Here is a 15473-nt window from a genome sequence, read left to right as displayed (position 1 = left end):
ACCAGCTTCATGCCCTTCTCTGAACTCTCTCCAGCACCTCAATGTCTTTCTTGTAGCAAGGGGCCCAAAACTGAACGCAGGATTAGAGGCTGCCCAGGGAAGTGGTTGAATCACTTTCCCCAGAGGTGTTTAAAAGACCTGTAGCTGTGGTTTTTAGGGACATGGTTTAGTGCCAGAAGTAGGTTAGGGTTGGACTTGATGATCTTGAGGGTCTCTTCCAACCAAAGCGATTCTATAATTCTATGATTCTATGAGGAAAACAACTTTTCAAGCCAAGTCTGTACAGTAAAAAGGGCTCCTGTTGAGGAAGCATTGGTATGGTGAGGGTTTAGGCATCACACCAGGTGGATGGGGCTTCTCATAGGGCTTACAAAAGTAGCAAAACAGAGGGGGATATGGCATCATAGCCTTTGCTTCTTCCCTGCTGGTGCTAGTTTGGGAGGTCTGAGCCTGGTTTCTTTTCAGGCTTGGCCAAAGTACAAGCGCCTAATCATTGCTGGGCAGGCACAGTCCTCTGCAGAAGTATTAAAAAAAGAAGGCGTAGAAAGAAGGTAAGATGACATAAAATGAAGTAAGGAGTATCTGTAACTATTTTAATCTAGAGAAACACTGACAAAGATAATGGAGGATTGAGCTTGTAAGACTTAAACAGAATCATTCAGGGAGTTAAATGTATCTAACCTGGCTAAGCAATGCTAAACAGGGGATGCAGCAGGCACAAGGACTTGAAGAGTCACAGGGGCAGAAGGACTACCAGAGGCAGTAGTACTGCTACTTTGTCTCTCTTCTTGGACTGCTTCTGCAGATTTCTCAAGATTTATGTTAAGAGTTTAGTTAAGACACTGCTAAGATTATAATTCCCATTGCAGCTGGGACAGTTCCCAGTCTGATGTGGTTCTGGAGAGGGCTCACCTTATGCTTAGTGTGTCATGTTCAGAAGGAAGTTTAGATCATTACGGTAGAAACAGATTAGGAGGTATACCTGCCCTAGCAGCATTTCGACAACATACTTTCCCTTCTTTTGAGAAAGGAAACCTTTCCGGAAGTGTATAGACAATACTGTATTTCAAGAGAGGCATTAATCTTAAAAACATTTTTGCATCAGTTAAAGTCCAGAATAAATAATGTCAAGCATGCATCATATGTTCTCCTCCACTGTACAGCTTAACCATTCTATCAGCTTTCTTTGCCTCCCTGCATCCCCCCTCACCCCCAACAGGGGCAACATTGCCCTTGTCAGAGCTGAAGTTAACAATTTTCAGCGGAACCGCACACTTTTACGCCTTTAGAGTCACATTTTTGATTTGAAGGTCACACTTAACAAATGGTCTCTCTTCTCCTTTAGTGCTTGTAGTGGACATCAGTAGAAATCAAGATGTATCCCTGTGGGGAGGAGAACAGTCACTGAAGTGCTATGAATTACAAAATGAAGTTGTTTGTTTGGTTTGGTTTGGTTTTAATTTTAACTTAATCCTGGTGTTAAAGGCCAGAAAATCTCCTGAAAACAGCTGAGCCTTGGAGGTAACAAATATTATTAAATTCTGTCCTTTGAACTTTGCAAAAGAGCCCCATCTTTCCCTGGGTGCTATCCCTTTGCACCACACTAGCAACAGAAAGGATCCTTAGGAAAGCAACCTAAAGATCATATAGCCCACACAGGAAAGTTCATCTGAGCCTTGAGGCAACAAGGCAATCACCACAAAGTGGGATTATTTTTTACCTAATTTGAGCTACTTAGGAATTAGCCATCTAAACTTATCCTTAAGGCTTCCCCCAGTGTCAGTGCATACAGACCAAGGAACTTGCAGATAACAGCCCACAGTCTAACATGATTATCTATGGAAAGTGAGAAGAATTGTCTTTCTTCCTATTGATCATCACTAATATCCTGGGACTGGAAGTGGAGACTACAGAATTAGCTTTCAAATAGGAACAGGAAAAATAGGAGAAAAAAAATAAAAGGAATAACCTTTTCATGAGAGCATCAAAATCTCACCTGTACAATTGTAATGTGAGGTCTCGTCAAGGTAACATTAGCCAGATTAGGAAGAGGAAATCCTTTTGACAGTTTAGCTTAAAGAGACAAACACAGTGATTTGGGTATGCATTGGAAAAATAAGAAATACCTGCCCTTCAAAAACCCTGTTTGTCCAGAGATTTCTAGGTCATTTTCAACAATTAACCTCTTAGTCTTCACAAGCAACCCTGGGAGGTAGATACAATGCTCATTTACCAGCTGGGAAAAGAATTACAGATGTTTTTCTCTTGGCAGAATATTGCAGCCAAGCCAAGGCATTTCACGTTCAACACACCACACCCCCAGTGAGATGTCCCTAGTGACCCAGGGACACTGCACAGCTCTAGCATCATTAGAACCTGTTCCCATTTGTCTCCATTAATTAAGGAAGGCAAAGTTCATCCCTGTACAGAGGGCTGGCACAAAGCTCTGTCTCTGGGGCCTTAAGATTTATGAGAGGCAAAAGCCCTGGGGTGGTCTAACAAAGAGGAATATGTTTCACACGCAGTGGCCTCAGGCAGGTGTGCAGGTGAGAGAGACGCACTTCTCACTGATGCATCAGGGCCACCTTGAGTGAGGCAAAGGCAGGTGAATTACAAGTTTCCAAGTGCTTTTTTGCAGGACAGTGCCTGTGAGAGGACATGCTTACACCCCTCCAAATCAATCTCCCCTTTCCACTGCTTGCTGGCTGATAGTCATTTTCCACTCAAGTTAATGAAAACTGGAAACTTAAGCAGAAAGTCAGAAGTTCCTAGAATCACCCACTCTGCTGGAAGCTTTTAGCTTAGAAATGCAGTCTTACCATTAGCTGATGGAATTACTTCAGTCTGTAAAATGTAAGACAGGATGTTCTCCAGAAGTGAGATCTGCCACAGAAAAGAAAATTGCATTCGCCATCACTTTCTGCTAGCAGAACTGTCATGCCCTGATCCTGGATGGGGTTAGTAGGCTCATGTTCACTTTTCAGCTCACATTTGGCCCAAAAGATTCATAAGCTCAAGTGAACTTTGGGTCATAACTCTTTGGAATGATGCAAGGGAAGCAAGATGCAAAATGCAAATGGCTTTCATCACACTTGGGCAACATTTTCATTTAAAACAATCTGTTCCCTTTATTTGTGAGATAATTTATCACCAATAGCAAAGCAGGACCAGAACAGTTTTAATCCTTTCTCCTCTGCTACTCAGAACTGACTGATTATACTCAGAATTAAATGACTCTCTGCGGAGGCAGGGTTTTCCCCTGTAAGCCAACAACTACACTATTTCAGGCATCTGAGACCAGTATTTTTGCTACCACACCCTGCTGTAATTCTGAGCATCTGTGATGAGCTCCACTGCATCGCATGGAGTTCCTCTGCCTCAGTCGTGCGAGCGCCTGGGCCACACACCGCTCCAGCTGCTGCTGCAGTTCAGATTACTGCTGTGCATTTCACCTTTACGATTCGAGAGATCTCTCTGCTTACTGCTGAAATATGACACAGCAGTCAGGGGAACTACAGAACATCTTATCTTCAGAGCACTAACCTGCCTCAAAGAATGTACTTTTAAGTCCACAGCAGAAAGGTGGCTGCCAGAAGACAGGAAAAGAGCCACCCAGGAATGAAGCCAAATGATTCAGAAATACAAATAGAATGTAGCTGCTTACTCTTTAGCCTTGATATCACTGATATTCCTGGTTTGCATTTCCTATGTGCTTAAACTCTCTGCTTACCTCAAAAAAGCCAACATTGGAGTGGGCTAGGGAGAACTGGAGCCTGAGGGAAAGAAGTGAAACAAGATGAGTCACTAGAAAGAGTAAATAAACACACATTATTCTAGTCATGTGCAGGCACTGCTGTAGAGCTCCAGGCCTTAAGAAACATCTGTAAAGAGATTTTGGAAGCAATATATTTTACACAATGCATATTGCCTCATACAGAAAGAGGTGATTTTCTTAGGGCATCGCTGAGCATGCATGCAAAAGAGTATGGTAGAAGGGCTGTAGGCAGCAATGTGAGTGCACCTCTCCCGCTCTGTGCTGTATTTTGGAAATCCTACTGACAATTGGACTTTAACAGGGCTAGCATCAAGGACTGAAGGCCCTCAGGTATTTCACATCCACCTTATGCTTTGATGTGAGCCTTATCGGGGTGGGAAGAAAAATTCCATTCATCATATGGTACTGCTGCTGATGGCTGTGTTGCTAATGCCTCTGTTTACGAATTCAAATACTTCTCAGTACATATCCAAGTATCCAAACATATATTCAAAACATGATTTCTGAGTTTCCACAGAACCAGCACTCCAGCTCTCAGCACACTCTAGACTATTTTTCTCTCTGAATGTTGTTGCAAAAAAATGCTAGCAGCACTATCCTCCTTAAATTCCTAACATCTGTGCCCTGATGAACTCTGCATATTCTTAACCCTGTAACTGTCTTCCCAAGGGACTTCTGTGAAATCAGGGTCCCAATTCCCAGCTGCGATTTCCTGATATACAGAGCTTCTCTCTATAAAATGTGACATGCTAGATGTCTAAATGCCCAAGTGTTTGGTCTCCAGCTTTCTGACCCTTGGAAGTTGCAGTGCCTTAGCTGGAGAATCTCTGCTGTAAGAACATCAGCACAGGGGAACTGCAGAGGCCCAGATTCTTTACCGTGTCCTGGACCTCTCTGCACTTCTTTAGTGGCACAGGTGGGCTAGAAAGCAGTTGCATCTTGTCAGCTACAGAGGGATGAGGGTAGCTCTCAGACGATTCATGGTCATCATAACTGCCCTGCACACTTCATCTAGCTAGCTCAGAGGAGAGAGTAGATGTGAGGAGCAGAGAATTCCCATGAAACCACTGCCCTGCAGCAATCCTCAGCTGGTGGGCAGTCCCTTGGGGACTGAGGCAGTTATCACAGAGAAGTTTCCTGACTGCTCTAAATTCTACAGCCAGATAGAGAATTTGAGAATCTAATGCAGATGAACTCAGCAGGAAAACACAATTATGGTTATCTGATCATGAGCCTAAACTGCTAATGTTGGGATTAATAACACTTTCAAATGGTTGAAAGTGCTTTCCATCCCAGGTTGAATTACCTGTTCAAACATAGCGATCCCATCAATTTCTGGTCAAATATATTCAGAGCGATGCTGGTGTTGGCTGTCTGCAGAATAAAGGAACCAGGGGTTACCAGACACACAGAAAACAGGACCCTTGCTGTGAATCAGTCACAAATACAGAAATACCATCTTCCCATTTATGTACAGAAAATGCTTAATGCAGATGCAACTTTCTCCCTGGCCCATGCAAGGCTTCACACAGTAAATGTCTGCTTATCTGAATGGCACTGACAAGAGCTGAAATGTGGGTAATGAGGTTTCACTAATCAAATACATTTTCAGTTAAATGAACAAGTTGCCAAGAGGCATGACTCATTCCTGCAGAACCGTCATTCCAGAGAACAAAACTTTGGTTAATCAGTGTCACTACATGTTTGGATTTTTGTCCATCTAAAGGAAAAATGTTCTTTACCATGGAGAAGTCCTATAGGTTAAGTGATGCCCCATAGACACCACCTGTGACTAAGGCGAATTTGCATGTTTCAGTACTAGAAATCCAGCACTTTGTTTCTTGTACAGTTTTAACAGAAGGAACAAACATATTTAACCCTGAGTGAAATATCACCTTGTTCGTTGTACTTACTATGTTCATTGTGAACAATGACTGGGTGGTTGAGTCTGGCAGAACAGCAAACACCTCCATGGAGCCCTGAATCTCTACCGTGAAGGAATCCTCCTCTAAGCTGATGATAGGTACTTCAGTAGCCATTAGCTTCAACATCACTGGGTAGGGTATAACTGAATATTTGGCTACCTGTAAGGTTCCAAGACAAAAAAGAGACAGAAATGCTTTTATTGTAGAACAGATCAAAATACTGCATTTTATTGTTCTCAAAGCAATAATTTTGAAGTAGTTCCTTAAGATGACACAAAAGATATCTGCTAACATAATAATATTTCAAGCAAGCAGGAAGTAGAGGTTTTCTGTAGTAATAAATCAACATTCTTGGCCACAACAGGAACACAGTGGGAAGTTCCTTCTACTCAAGGAATACAATTCTTTCTATATCACGTTGAGAGAAATTAAATACACATTTGTGAACACAGGAGAGGAATGGAACATGAATGTGATGTTTAAGTCACACAACGAAAGAGCTCATGAGTCATTCACTTTGAGATCCGTCCATCTCATGAGACAGGTTCCTGCTCTGGACTGTCCTCAGAGGAGCCTTCATGGCCTGAAGAGGGGGTAAGTGTACCAAGACCATTACTTAGAACAGAAGGAGTGGAATATTAGCATCAATGCTGATAACGTTTTACAGAGAAGACCATACGATGACTTCCCTAGGAACATTTCTAGATTTCTGAGGAAGGAATTTAGTATCATCTGGGAAGCAAGCAAGGATGTAAGTTCTTCAAACCATGAGTCCAATTTCATCCAACCTCAGCATTCATGCTCTAAGGTCTCTTATGCTCATTTTTGGTTTCTCATTCTGTCTGAGAAGGCTGGTGGAAGCCACACATGCTCATATTCTCTGTCCTGTTATATTGATGTCCTTCACCTAAAATAAATGGAAATCCTGTGCATCTGCCTTGTCTGTTTCACAGATGTAATGTTTCCTGCCCATCTGTTAGCTTGGTTTCCTGCAAGTGGCTACTATAGTCCCTTCCCAGGTCTTTACTGGATTCCTTTCTGCTAGCCGGTCATGGGCTAGTAGTGAAGCAAAGATAATTGTGCAGGTTTGGGTGGGAGAAAGGTGTTTTTTTCTGAGCTGAGGCCCTCTAAGAAGTCTCTCAAAGTAGGAACTCATGACTGGAAGCTTTTTCCTGCCTAGAGCTGGTTTTAGGTGGGAACAGCTGTGTCTTTGGCACACTGCCCAGAGTAAAGATTGATGTGCAGCATTACGGGCCAATTTTGGTAACAGTGCAAGTCATTCAACTTCTTGTGGGGGTGGAAGGTGACAAGGCCCATCTGCTCTGCAGTTACGAGGTATACATGTGCCCACTTCTCCAGCACAGGAGACCTGCTGGCCCTACAAACCTTTGAGATACACCAGTAGCAACATGTCTGACACCCACGGTGACTGGTTCCTAAGAGTTTGTGGAAGTAATGATACTCACCTCAGGGATGATACTGCCAAATATCTCTGTGCTTATATTAAAATAGCTGCAAGTCTGGAGAAAAAAAAAAAGTATGAGAAAAATGAGTTTACCAGATGTGACCTTTGTGGTCAGTTTTTCTCTAAATGCATTATTACTGTCAATTCAATGAATCTTTGATCTTGTACTTTTTGTTCTCAGAAATATTAAGGCACTCAGTATACTTAAAGCTGATTCCCAATAATATATGTCAAAATACTTCCTGGGAAAGCAAATGCTTAATATCATTATAGTTTTGGCAGCAATCTGTAGGTTTTGGGACTTACTGGACCTCCTGGAGACAGGCCAGCCAAGTCAGCTAGCCTCCAAGCCACAGCTACTGTGCTCTGACATATGCTTTGCTTCCATGGCCCCTATGGTAGTTTCAGTCCATAAAGATGTCTCAGAAAACAGCCACTGATCCAGCTAAATTCCCAAGAGTAAACTTTTGTTCATCTCAGAAAAGTCAATGCCTCAGGTCTACAAAAATCTTATTTTTTGTAGCAAAGTTGCCAGTATTTAGTACCTCAGTGGAACTTGGCACTCCTGGCTGTGGACTGAGGTATCTATCTACAGCGTAATAAAAGAGCATAGTAGTATGCTGGTGTTTATTATCTACTCTCTCAGGACTTTGCAGACCAATTAGCAGCTTTATACAGCCAGGTACTGGCAATTGGCAGGTCAAAGCCCCATCTTGGATGACCTGAGCTGCTGCGTCCGCATTGCTCTGTGTTCTACTTACCTCCTCTGTAATGGTGATATTGAAGGCCCCTGCAGTGTAGTAGGCAAATGAGGAGGTCTGAAAGAAATACTCGGAGAAGGCAAGGTAGAGCATGGAGTCACTTTGGTCTGGGATAGCAAAGGGAGCTGCCACATAGGGAGGACCAGTATAGTTTCCAGTTGGGTAGACTATCCCCTGAAAAGTATTGGCAAAGATTAAAAAAAAATTTTATATATATATATAAAATCAGAGCCACAATATGTCTTTAAAGTGACTGCAGAGAACTAATCCTATTTTTATTTCCCTTGCTCAAGCTATTGATTTATAAATAAGTACGCAGGCTTTGTAGTACACTCTGAAGCCTTGGTGCTTTCAAGTGGGAGGTAGAGACAAGTTCCAGACACTGGAGGTGCTTGTCACTACTGAAGACAGTCACCATCTCTGAAAACAAAGCCTGTTAATGAAGTGTCTGCATATTGAATGAAGAGCATGACTAAGGCTCCTCCTTACTGAAAAGCCTTACTTTCTCCTTTCCTTATCTCTAGGAATTTAAATCTGAGTACTGTGGCCTAGGGCTTTCCAACGGTCTCAGTTACAAGATGGATCCCTAAAACCAGAGGCCTTTCTAGATCAAAATCAGCACCTTATTCTACCCAGAAGTAGGCTGGTAACTTCTGCAGAAAAAGAATGCCTATGAGAGAAAGGCAAGTCATGTCAGACAATTCTAAACACATTTACGTTGTCTTCTGCATTACCCATTATATTAGCCAAGGCTTGAAGATCTAATATTTCCAAATGCATCCAGACAAAGCAAAAAAAGTAAAACTCATTTAAATTTAGGAAGGTACTCGGAAGTTAAGATTTTTCATATCCATTTTATTCATTCCCCCTTTCTGTTTAATCTCAAAGGTATTCTGTTTGTCTATTTTCTCAACTCCTCTGCGTCTATCTCTAAATTTTATGTTGCCTTTTGAGGACTATCAAAATGCTTACAAAGCACTAAGTCACTTTGCTGATGACCTCTCCAATCATTCTTCACTTGCTGGATTGACCAGTCACTTGCTTTGTATCTTTCCCTCCATGTTGCATCTTATGTGGGAGAGTAGCTCTTGTAAACAGTCATGGCATTACCTCTTTAGTCTGCCTCAAGTCCCTGCTTAAAATCTAGTTGCTATAATACCTGGAAGAGCTTGACAGCAGCTGCAGAGCTGGTGTACCAAGACCATTGTCTACCATACCGACTGATCCTGGCTTATTGTTCCTTTGTGTTCCTGCTTCTCATTTCCCTGTTGTCTCTTGTTAATACATATAAGATCTTTGTGACAAGACTGTCTTTTCTCCCTTTGTAGAGCACCTAGCATAAGGCATCTTGAATTTAGTTAAGTATCTTGGATACTATGGTCACAATAACTACCCTCAACCAAATCATGATACACACAATAACAATGAAGTCATTCTAGAATTAGGACCTAGTCTGATTTTAGTTTCGGTACGAGAGGTTTTTCCCTTTATTTGAAAGAAACTTTCAGGCCTTCAAACTCAGCAGCACTCCTTGGGCTCCCATGCTTTTTCAAGGGTGTTCTCTTGAGCCTTAACTCTTTCTCCCATGGTCTTGCTCTTTCTTTTCCTCTCTCAGCTGACAGCAAACACATCTAGTTAGTGCAATGTCTAGATATCTTCCCCCAACTGAACAAAGAAGCCCCAGATATTAATCAACAGTGAGAGAAGGATGAAGTTGAATACCTTTATTTCTCTCATTTCCCTTTCTCTTTTTTCTTCTAAGTTGCTTAGTCAATTTTTATTGCTATTTGCTATAACCAACTCAACAGCAATTTAAAAAAAAAGGATGTGGTGTTTAAATAATTCATTTTACAAGAGGATTGTTAAAAATGATTACAATAACAAATGCAATAGTGCTTTGAAATGCCTGTCTTCTCAGATATTGAATCTTAATGTTCTGAACAACAGTCTTAGAAAGTGGATCATTCAACAATAAAAGCCACAGCAATCTTGGCAAATAGCACTACAGGCAATTACCTTTAAGTCCAGGTCAATGAATGGTTGGAATACTGCTGGCAAGCTGTTTAAGGAGTAGTCTACTTCAGCCAAATCATCAATCGGCATTAGGACTGTAAGGATGGTAGACAAGACAAAATACCCAATCTTACAACAAGCACAGAAAGAACTTTATGTATAAAACTAAGTCTGTTCCTGAAGGAGAATGACAAGTTGTTCCAAAGATTAGGGAAACACACAACCAGGAACCTCCTAACATGCATTCTGACCTAAGGCTTGATGTTTCTACTGGCATCTTCTTTAAAGCACCCTTTTTAGTTTGTGGAAAAGTAAATTCGATTTAACCAAAAAAAATGAAATGGCCATAATCAGTGCTTCAGGGCATAAGGAGATGCCTTGTCAAGCAGTCCTGAGAGCATCCAGAATGCCTCTAACTTGCAAATACTTTCCCAGAAAGGTGGGTGCCTGATCCACTTAGGTACTTGTGTTTTGCACACAGTTATCTACCCAACACTTTGGGTGCCTTAAATGCCTGCAAATCTAACCCAAAACAGTTAAAGTGAGAAGATTTTTACAAAGGAGCTTTTTCTTTTTGCCTTTGGCAAGTCTGATAAATAAGCAAGTGAAACTTAATGTTCCAGGCAGGCTAGGCGAGCAGGCTTATAAAGTGCCATGTGTGCAGGAGGACAAAGAGCATGGGAGGGAATGGAAAACTGCCTTAGCATCAGTGCTGTGTGGCCTCTAAGCGGCATTTCTGATAACCGAGGTGCACACTGCCACAGTTTCAAGTTGAGAATTGCTCCCAGGTCCTCAGCTCTTCAGAAATATCATTTTCTTGTCCAAGTACAACTCCCTTTATTTAACTGTGGTCCTGTAAGCAAGGGAGCAGGCAGATCAGGGGGTCTGATACCACTCTTGGAGGCTTTGCTGACCAGCTGCTATAAGGAAACTGCAGAATTTCACTGAACTGGAGAGAGAAAGCAGAAGGAAAAGATCTCACTCACGACTCACCATTCAGTGATTGGAGGTCTTCATCTATCAACTGGATCCCAGATCTGATGTTGGGACATGACTGCATAAAAGTACACTCAAGTTATGGCCTGATTAGCATGGTGGATCTGCCAGCACTTCTCAGCTCTGTGCTAGCAAATCTGTCAGCTTATGTGACACACATGGCAGCATTTGTTTGTCAAAACACCTAAACTACTTTTTCTTCAGCTAACTGATTCCTCAAGGTTCCTACCTGGTGCAATGTGAGCAAATCCCATGTCAGACCTGCCTTTAGGCAACAAAGTGGGAAGTTGCTACCGGCAGCCTGATGGTGGTGACAAAACCCCAGCCTTAACAGCACAAGGAGGAGATGGAGATCTCACATCGGTCTCACAGGTAGCATCCCTGTTCTGGGGCACAATCACAGCCACCGCAAACTCTGCCTCCTCTCAGAGGCCCTGGGAAGGTTGTCATCAGAACTACTCACCTCTTGGATATAATGAAGTTTAAGTGTGTCATAATATCAGGTGATGCACTGCAACATCTCTGTGCATCTATGTTTTGTCTGCTGAGTATAAAAATTACACAAAACCCAGCATGCCTGTAGATACACAAGCAGAGACTTACTCTGCATTGGAATGGGAAAATAACTACATTTTCCAGCCCTACTGCTGCCTTGGTTGAACTTAGCTATGGACTAGTCAATAGCTTGGCCATGAACTTGGCACTTTATCTGGAAGCATTTCTGGCTGGCAAAACAGTGACTGTGCTGATCAGACTAGAATAGGACTACATTATTTTTCTATTTCTTCCTTTGCCAAGTTCACAGCACTAATTTGTGAAAGTTGTTTTCCTTAAACCCTTCCCCTACACAATTTGAAAGGCTTACATTAGTGACCAGTCTCCTGTGAATGGGTTTCTTCAGATACTTGATAAAGAAGTTATGCAGGAAGCTAGAGGAAAGGAAGAAAGCAATTAATGGGTCAAGTACTACAGTCATTAACAGGAAATAAGATATCTCCAAAGAACATGAATTTAATGGCCTCTGAGTGTGATACTCTAGGACACAAGGAAGCTTTCTTAAGTGTTACAGCTATCAGAGAACCACCATTTAAAAGCAGATAATTTCACCACTAGGCATCTCGGCAATTAGCCTGGGTAGTTTCATCTTTATGAATAAGGAATTCTTCGTATTACTGCCATCATGTATGTACAAACACAGCATAAGTAAGTAGTGTCTGCAGTAGGAACTTCCAACACAAGTGAAAATAAGCAAACAACAAAAAAACCCAAACCTAAAACCAGGTGATAAGAGCTGTATGCAGACAGTGAGAGATGTACAAGAAAACAATGAAATAATGTTGCAGAGGGCTGTAACCAGAGGCAGAACAGACGAAGTCTGGTTCTATTTAGTTTTGATAGCACATGATTAGGAGTACTTAAAGCATAGTACAAGTATGTTAACTTCTACCTGGAGTTGAAGAGTAGAGCAGCATTTGGAAAAAGGTGGGTACTGAAGAAGTACAAGGGATTGCTTGATCTGACAAGAACTGTTGTTTTTATCCTCTACTCCAGGGACAGTGTGCAAAAATACAAGGACAATGGTCAAATTTGGTCATTCTAACACTGGATTAGGGCCCTGATTTTCACTTGTGGTGCCTGTAGATGCCAAAACAGGTGCCCTATTTTGTGAAGTTGTCTTTGTGCCATTCATTAGCAGTGATTTTCTCCCGGAGTATATATGAATTTCTTCCACTTACCCACTTTTTCCATTCAACTTGATGTCTATATCACCAGAAGTTGTCCGGCAGCTGGTAAGTGATACTGATGTATGACCCATATTATCCAGGGGTGTTGAAAAGATTGCAGTAACAAACACCTTTGAAATGTACACTGTGCCTCTTCCACTGTCTTTACTGCATAAAGTAAAAATAAATAATTGAAAACCTATTTTTATTGAACTTTCAAGACTCAATTTTTAAATGGACGCTTTTCTGTTCATTGAAGAAGAAACTGTTTACTTGAATACTTTTTATTACATTGCTCATAATGAAAATAGATTCTAATATGTCTGCAAATAATCAAGTATTCCACACAGATTTCCAGCTAGGAGTTTTGGAAAACTATAGATTTGGGAAAGTAGATGATTTGATATTGTATTTTGTTCCAGTTACCAGACCTGTGTCCACGGCAGAGGGAACTGGTATATGCCCAATATAAGACAGGGCAAGAGTGTTGTACTGGGATCTAGTCTACTGGTGCCTGGGGAGGGCCTGTACAAACCCACGTCAGGGCCTGGAGTGCCCCAATGGCCTCTGTGCCTTCTCCCTCACCCCTCCCCAGGGGTTTCGCAGCCCATGCTCAAGACCAGCTCCAACATGGTGAAGCTCTGTTGTTTTGGATCAAGTTGTTCACAGCTTGCTTGTGAGAGAGCTGTGAAAAGCCTCATTGGGGGTCTCTACCCTTGGTTTATGAGCTGCATTGGAGTTCAGGTCTTTGCTCAAGCTATGTTGTAGGTACACCTATGTGCAGCCTTGTACTTTGTTAATCCTGACAGTGCTTTTCTGGTTTGACTTCCCGGCTTCACCTCAGACTTGCCTCTTCACTGTGGACTTGCTTGCAGTCTGGGCTGGTGGCTGTTTCTGGTCACTGCCACCAACCTGCTCTGCTTTCCCGTCCCAGGTATTGGCAGTGAGGGCCCTGCCCCTCCTGCTGTGCCACCACCCTCAGCTCCCAGGTCCCCATCTTTAGCAAGCAGCCAGCCCTGCTGTCCCTGGCAGCAGAAGCCCAGAAGTGCAGATCAGAGACTGCTATAATTCAGTCAGTTTAGCAATATGGGTAATGTGAGTTGTGGGGAAGAGGGGAAGGGATTTCTTTCCTCTGAAGCAGCCTGCGGCTAGGAAGGTGTGTAGGCTGCTCTAAGGACATTGCCATTTCCTTCTCCATTTTCCATCAGCTTTTGATCTGTACCTCTTGGAGGAGTAGCACAGGGTTTCTAACAGTGTAGCTGCACTGGGAGGGTTTATTATACTAGACTGTGATCCACCATACCGCAGTTTTTCTACATGTGTCATTAGCTGGCAGGTTGGATAACAACATTCAGCTAGAGCACAAATCCTTTACTATCTGCAAAGGTGCTTCTCAGCCATGGGCTCTTTATCAGTGCTGATGGCTGAGGGGGCAGGGGCTGTCTCCCATCAGCAGACCTGCTGAGGACCAGTCTGCACTTGTGGCTTACTGCTACTAGCTATTAAAGAGCGCCTTTGCCATGGAGAGGTCACAGGAAAAAATAAACTTTGCATTTTTATCTCTACATTCTCCACCAAGAAAAATCCCAGGACACATGCGGCTGTACATACAACATCCAGGTCCTTATGTTCCAGTTCATATCAACAGTTAGAGACGCATTTCCAATCGCCAGTTTTATCCCAGTCCCAGGGATGAGGGAGATGGAAGCACTGGGGAATTCAACAACAGTGACGTGTATTCTAGAGCACGAGGGAGATAAAAGAGAGAAAATAAAAAGTTTTTATTTCACAAGTCAGGATGAACACAAAAGAAGATTCAAATTTCAGTCAAACACAAATTGCCTCTGGAGAGAAGACTTACCTTGAGATGTTGTATTTGACATTACCAAGCCCAAATTTCTCATAGCCACTCAAATCGGGGAAATGCTCCTTCTCCATGTTCTGCTTCAGGATTTCCAGCCCAACCTCCTTGGCTACAGGAAAACAGTGATCAGTTCGGTTGCCTTTGATACTGCCTGGGAGTTTACAGTTATGTGCTTGATGGACACAAAGTCAGAAAGAAGAGGGTATCTAATTTGAGACCAAGCAGTGCTATTTCAGATCTCACTCCTAGTCATGGCAAGAGTTGAACTTACTGATTCAATATCAGAAATCAAATGAACCTTGATTTAATGTACAATGCTGTCAAGCAGCATATTTGATCTGCTATATCATGCTCTTAAGTCTTCTTTTTCTTTACAGCCTGCAATCAGGTCATTGCCTTCCACTGCTATTGCTTCCCAAGATATCTATCATACCACAATTCAATGCAATACCACTGCCAGATCCTGGAAACATCACACATACCATACTCCAAGCCCTTCTGGGTGATCCTCACTTTGACTCCAGGGTTGGCATTGAGTTGCCCACTGAGCAAACTTAAGAGGAGGAGAGAACAGCAGATCTTCACCATCTTCCTTGTTTTTCCCACAGGACCTGTTAATAAGTATTTATAACGATAGTAGAAATTCTTGCTTTGTCATGTGGTGGCTGTACTCCCTTTTCTTTCCTTGAAGTGGGCTGTTCTGACAGCAGCTTTCCCTCCAGAATGGATAAAGTGGAAAGCCCAGTAGACATGTGTCATGGTTTGATCGCGGGGAGACGATAGACGATAAAAAAACCACAGCAGACGTATTTTCCTTAACCCTCTTCCTCCCTCCCTTCCTGTTTTCCACCTCCCCGCTCCGCCTTTTTCATTAAGAACAGGTGATTTTGAGAGGAAAGGAAAAGAACAACAGAGAGAAGAAAGCTGGAAAATTTGAAGACGTTTTACTA

The 15473-nt window shown here is 42.4% G+C and overlaps 1 protein-coding gene across 1 annotated transcript; it reads right to left on the bottom strand.

Annotated features, from left to right (window-relative positions):
• Positions 1-1341: 1341 nt before the first annotated feature.
• Positions 1342-15111, bottom strand: LOC136003237 (BPI fold-containing family C protein-like). Its single transcript, XM_065658657.1, has 15 exons — positions 15006-15111; positions 14521-14632; positions 14271-14399; positions 12672-12827; positions 11801-11864; positions 10933-10993; positions 9943-10034; positions 7927-8100; positions 7167-7220; positions 5689-5859; positions 5082-5149; positions 3731-3773; positions 2820-2883; positions 1997-2073; positions 1342-1383 (listed from the first exon to the last, which is right to left on the bottom strand). Exons 1-15 carry the CDS (start codon positions 15109-15111, stop codon positions 1342-1344), a joined length of 1413 nt encoding a protein of 470 aa, XP_065514729.1.
• Between the last annotated feature and the right edge of the window lie 362 nt (positions 15112-15473).

This window comes from Caloenas nicobarica, chromosome 1, assembly GCF_036013445.1.
Source record: "Caloenas nicobarica isolate bCalNic1 chromosome 1, bCalNic1.hap1, whole genome shotgun sequence".
NCBI lineage: Eukaryota > Metazoa > Chordata > Aves > Columbiformes > Columbidae > Caloenas > Caloenas nicobarica.
The sequence above is the reverse complement of the archived record's forward strand: the minus strand, read 5'-3'. Positions and strand labels throughout refer to the sequence as shown.